Source organism: Papilio machaon, chromosome 18, assembly GCF_912999745.1.
Source record: "Papilio machaon chromosome 18, ilPapMach1.1, whole genome shotgun sequence".
NCBI lineage: Eukaryota > Metazoa > Arthropoda > Insecta > Lepidoptera > Papilionidae > Papilio > Papilio machaon.
In genome coordinates this window covers 2,790,061-2,796,451 of record NC_060003.1, presented here as the reverse complement: position 1 = coordinate 2,796,451, position 6,391 = coordinate 2,790,061, and the positions used below count along the sequence as shown (strand labels likewise).

Sequence of the window (6,391 nt, the reverse complement as noted above, 5' to 3'; positions counted from 1 at the left end):
TATACATGAACTTAACAACGTAACTAGAAATAAAATGGATCTAGAAACGTTTGGCGAGAAAATTAGAGACCTTACGTGCACACTCATTAGTTTAAATCCATTAAAACGGGATTTTTATGAAGAAATGGGCATAGGTGTATTCATAGGGCAACTCAATCCACTACTCTCACTAGCGGTCAGAATGCAAAAATCGAATAATCTAGAACGCACAATTACCCTGGCTAAACAGGAGGAGACTAAATTAAAAAATTACAGAATACTAAATAATAATACATCACCACCACAAAGGTCGACGTATAATAAACCAAACTCTTATAATTACAATAACCAACAACATCCTCGACCGTTCGTTAAACACAATCAGCCTGTAATAAAACAGGAGGATAATAAACAAAAACTTCATAAGCCCAACCAACACAAAATTAATTATCAAAACGACGGAGAAGGCGAATCCCCGATCGAAAATTCGTCAGTAGAAGAAAGCCTAAACGAACTCTTTGAAAATAACGAGTTGGATTTTTTAGAGCAGACGAGCGATCAAATACAGATATAGTACATATAAATAATCACAACGGTCCCCCGTCCATTTATGTCAACGAACTTGGCGGTCGATTATTAATAGACACAGGCGCGGCAAAATCACTGATTAGTCCTTCGGTTATAAAAAATAATCCGAATATAGCGGGCAATATTCGCAATGAAACCCATACTATTATAACAGTGCATGGTATGTCAAAACCACGGCAAGTGTTAGATTTAAATTTACCACAAATTTTCAACGTAGACTCTGTCCATACATTCTTAATATTTGACTTCGACAAAGATTTTATCGGTCTATTAGGTCTAGATTTTCTAGAAAAATTCGAAACCCAAATAGACCTAAGAAAAAAGTTTTTAATAATAAATAACACTCGGATCCCTATAAGTAAAGATACAAAAAAGAATTTACGTATAGAGCCGCTAACCCAATCAAAATTTAATTTAATGATCAACCAAAAAGAAGGCGAATATTTATTAGAAGGTTTTGAAACGAAAAACGGATTATGTTTACCGACATCTCTCGTATCCGTAAAAAACGGAACATTCAATACCGTAATATCTAATATGTCCGAACAACCACTGTATTTTCCAAAACAGGTCCACATAAAATTGCACCCTATACCAGATTGTTTTATCCCTAATAATAATACAGTAAATTTGAATAGACTTAAATTTACAGAAATAGATAACATTTTAAAAGAAAACCTTTCGCGTCTTAGACTCGAACACCTTAACGAAGAGGAAAAGCGGGAAATAAATAAAATCTGTTACCAATTTAGAGATATCTTCCATTCCGAACAACTACCGTTAACATTCACGCACACTGTTAAACACAAATTGCGACTAAAAGACGAAACCCCCGTTTACACAAAAAATTATAGAAGACCACCCGCGGAGACGGAAGAAATAAAAAGACAAATAGACGACTTATTACATAAAAATATAATAAGGGAAAGTCAGTCCCCGTGGTCAAGTCCCGTACATCTAGTACCCAAAAAGGCGGACGCATCGGGTAAAACTAAGTGGAGAATGGTTATCGACTATCGCAAATTAAATGAAAAAACGATTGAAGACAAATTTCCCATACCCAATATTAATGATATACTTGATAAATTAGGTAGAGCACAATATTTCAGCACAATAGACCTTGCCTCAGGGTACCATCAATTGGAAATGCATCCCGATGATGTAGAGAAAACTGCTTTTAGTGTAGACAGACATTACGAGTTTCTACGAATGCCATTTGGTCTCAAAAATGCTCCAAGTACATTTCAAAGAGTTATGACAAACGTATTAAGAGATCTTTTAACAGACACGTGTTTAGTATATCTCGACGACATAATCATATACTCAACCTCCCTTCAGGACCACTTAGAAAAAATAAAGAAAGTATTTACAAGACTTAGAACGCATAATTTAAAAATACAATTAGATAAGTCAGAATTCCTTCAAAAACAAGTGAACTTTTTAGGGCACGTATTAACAAAAGAAGGCTTGAAACCTAACGAAGAAAAAATAAAGGCAGTCAAGAATTTCCCTATCCCTAACACTCAAAAGCAAATCAAATCATTCTTAGGATTATTAGGCTACTACAGAAAGTTCATACCCGACTTCGCGAAACTAACAAAACCTCTAACTAAATGCCTAAAGAAAAATGCGAAAGTCACCCACAGTCCAGAATTTATAGAGTCATTCGAGAAATCCAAATTAATACTATGCAATGCCCCCATATTACAATACCCTAACTTTGAAAAACCATTTATCCTCACAACAGACGCCTCTGACGTCTCAATCGGCGCAGTATTATCGCAAGGAATAATAGGATCGGATAAACCAGTTGCATACGCTTCACGTACATTATCAACAACAGAAACCAAATATTCAACAATAGAAAAGGAATTACTAGCCATTATATGGGCAACGAAATATTTCAGACCATACTTGTATGGTAGAAAATTCATTATATACACAGATCATCGTCCCCTTATCTGGTTAATGAACGTTAAAGACCCGAATTCAAAGTTAACTCGCTGGCGACTTAAATTAGAAGAATACAACTACGATATTGTTTATAAAAAGGGAAAGTATAACACAAACGCCGACGCTTTGTCTCGAATAAAGATAAACGCCTTAGATATACCGATCGAAACAATAAACAATCAGTTACCCGACGAACTTATCACCGAGACGCCGGTAATTAATAACTCGCCCCCGAACCCAGACGATAACAACATTGACTTGAGTGAAATAGATATTAGAACATTATTAGATATTCCGACGACACCCATTACGAATAACGACCCTACAGAGTTAGATAACCAGCCGAACCAGACAGATAACAAAGAGATCCCTTGTTGCGCTAACGCGATAGATAAACAACTAAAACAATTTCATATAAGAAGCACCCCCGGACTCGAGTACAGAATAGAGGATAAATCTAAAAACAACTTCACTATTAAACATGTCTTTATACCCATAAACAATACCAAGGAAGAAATAATAAGATTTTTAAAAGAACACACTATAGCGGATAGAAAATTCTATTGCTACTTTTATAATGAAGAACTGTATCCCTTATTCTGTGAAGTATATAAAACGACATTTGGCAATCGCGGACCAAAACTATATAGGTGTTCATCTAGAATCACTTTAATTCATGATAGTAAAGAACAAGATATAATCATAAAAAAATATCACGAAGGTAAAAATATACATCGCGGTATACAGGAAACATTTAAAAAACTTAGAATGAATTACCACTGGAAAAACATGTTCGCATCAATTCAAAATTATATAAATAAATGCGAAACTTGTATTAAAACTAAATATGAAAGAAACCCTTTAAAGTTACCCATATCATTAACATCCACTCCCTCTAAGCCGATGGAGCACATGTTTATGGATCTGTATACATCAGATAACACTACCTTCCTTACTATCATAGATAATTTCTCTAAGTTCGCTCAAGCCATACCATTACAAGCAACTACAAGTATACACATCGCCGAGAGTTTATTACACATATTCTCCATAATAGGTATTCCTACTAAAATAACCACCGATTCGGATCACAAGTTTGACAACGATATAATAAAAGAGATATGTGCTACGCACAATATCCTAATACATTTTACCACACCGTATAACCCCACGTCAAATTCCCCTATAGAAAGATTTCATTCCACAATAGGAGAAATGATTAGAATCCAAAATCTTACTAATAAAGGCCCGATCAATACTCTCATGCGTAACGCAGTAATTGCTTATAACAACACTATACATACGGCAACCAATTTTACACCATTCGAACTTCTTTATGGTCACACGAGTAGCCGCAACCCTCTCGAAATGACATATACGCAAGAATATTATCAGGATTACGTTAGTAAACACAGACAACAAATGGAAATAGCACAAAAATTAGTATCGAATAAACTCACCTTCGACAAAGAACAGACGGTCAATAAAGCGAATAAAGGAACAGAACAACCAAAATTTAAAGTAGGCGACAAAGTGTTCAAACAAGTGGCAAAATCAACCCGTAGTAAAAAAACGGAACCTCGATACTTAGGTCCTTATACTATTGTTAGAATCCACCCGGAACAAATTGCTGAGATAGTTGGCAAACACGTCAACGCAAAAACAATCCGCGTACATTTCAGAATGCTGAAACGAAACGTTGTTTCAGGTTCATCATCACCATCAACATCGTCAGAATCGCCCTAGCAACTATTGAACCCGTAGAAAACTACAATGGGCTAATGATTATAAAAGAAGCTTCCGTAAGACAACAAGTTGATACATACCATCTTATATGTATATATAATCTCACGCAGCTTCGTGAATTATATACAGACTCAAGGGAAGTCTTTCTTAACTTAAGTAGAATAGAAAGTAATAATAGAGAAACACTAAACGATAGATTAGTTTATAGGCAGCAAATTAATTACCTTATTGATATAATAGACAGTAAGTTAACATACTTAGGCTCTAGTAAGAGTAGCTACTACCAACACGTATATTCGCAAGGAAAGGTAAAAAGAGGACTGATTAACGGACTAGGATCCATTATAAAATCAATTACAGGAAATTTAGATAACGAAGACGCGTTACGGATCGAAAAAGAACTCGACGACCTCAGGCTAAATAATAACATAATTCAAAAACAATCACTAGGTATTATGAAAGATTTTATGGAAGAATATGAAAAGGATTTGGAAACATTAAAAAGTAATCAGCATCAGTTAGCTACCTTAGTAAATAGTCTTAGTAATAGAGTAAGCAAATTAGAAAATAAAATAGACTTAGTTAACATATATATACAAATAGAAAACTGCCTTCAGCAACTATATAATAGATTGTCTATGCTAGAGAATGCGATCACCTTTGCACACCTTAATAAATTACACCCGAGCATTGTACAATCCGATAAATTGTTAGAAGAACTAATAAGAATTGAAAATAAGGTAAAACTCATTTTACCTTTTGAACCAAAAATTATAAACATTCATAATATAGAAAAATGCATACAAGTAAAGGCTTATGGGACAAATGAAAGTTTAAATTTTATCTTAGAAATACCATTGGTATCTGCACAAATATACACCCTATTACACCTTTATTCCATACCCAACCAAGATAACCTCATGCTTGTACCTAAGTACCCTTTCCTTATACTCGGAAACAATGAGTTTGCTTATCCGAAGGAGCCCTGCGTCAGCATCACAGAAGATCAACAGATATGTAACCATGTCGAATGGCAACCCCTTCAACCCTCAACCGACTGTATGGCTCAAGTAATAACACAACAAAAGGATCCAGTGAACTGTCTTCGAGTCACCGCATCATTCAACGACACCTTGATTCAACAAATTAAACAAAATACTTGGATAGTTGTCTTTAGAAAAGAAACCGTAGCGAAAACAAAATGCAACGGAGAAACTCAGTATCAACGCTTAAAAGGAGTTAATCTCATAACTATTAACGACCAATGTGTTATAAGAATAGGAGACCACACATTAAAATCACACGAAAGATATATAAAAATTAAAGAAACCATACCATTACCTAAGCTACAACTTCCGAACCCATCGGATACTATTATAGAACTCAGAAATATTGATCTAGACAATATTAATACTTTACTAAATAAAGCAAAAGTATTAGATACCAACACTATTTTAGAAAAACAGCGAATTATTGGAAGCAAGCCTAGTTGGTCCACTATTCTATTATATATAATACTCCTTATAGCAGTAATCGGCTACATTGTGAACAGAGCAGTACAAAGGTTCTGGAAACAGAAGCAATTCACCCCACGTGAAGAAATACCCCTTCAAGAGGCTCACGAGATCAGGGTTGACGCTGCAGATGCACCCCAACCCCAACCACCGGTACGCCTCATTCTTCGGGCGGAGGAGTTACGTAACCGCAACTAGCATAAGAAACTCTTATCTGTTACTATTAAGATAACTGCAAGAATACCCCTTTGTTTATACATTCCTTAGCCATAAGATATTCTTTGTACTGTACGCATTAAGATAAACATAAGCACCCACTGTTAACTCTTCATGTTGAATGTATGTTGAATAAAGATCAGTTCCGTCACAGCAGCTCTAGCGAGCAGTCGTATTGTTTTTTAAAACTTACTCTCCTGAGATCCCCACTTATCTCACGTAAAGTTAAAATATGCGCATACGCAACACTGACCATAATATATAAAATTAGACACATTGGTCCGAACGGAGTGCTTTCCAATGTCCGCTGTCCCTTGCGATTTGTCAGCCAGATTATGTTACAAACTTACTAGATATGTGCAATCGAAATTATACATCAATGTTAGCGCAAGTAA

The 6,391-nt window shown here is 35.2% G+C and overlaps 1 protein-coding gene across 1 annotated transcript; it reads left to right on the top strand.

Annotated features, from left to right (window-relative positions):
- Positions 1–5,186: 5,186 nt before the first annotated feature.
- On the top strand, positions 5,187–5,978 carry LOC123721950. The gene has a single exon (XM_045682313.1). The coding sequence runs from the start codon at positions 5,187–5,189 to the stop codon at positions 5,976–5,978; it is 792 nt and encodes a 263-aa protein (XP_045538269.1).
- Positions 5,979–6,391: the final 413 nt, after the last annotated feature.

Coding starts and splice junctions, on each gene's coding strand:
- LOC123721950 (XM_045682313.1), top strand. CDS start 5,187: ATGCTTGTACCTAAGTACCCTTTCCTTATACTCGGAAACAATGAGTTT.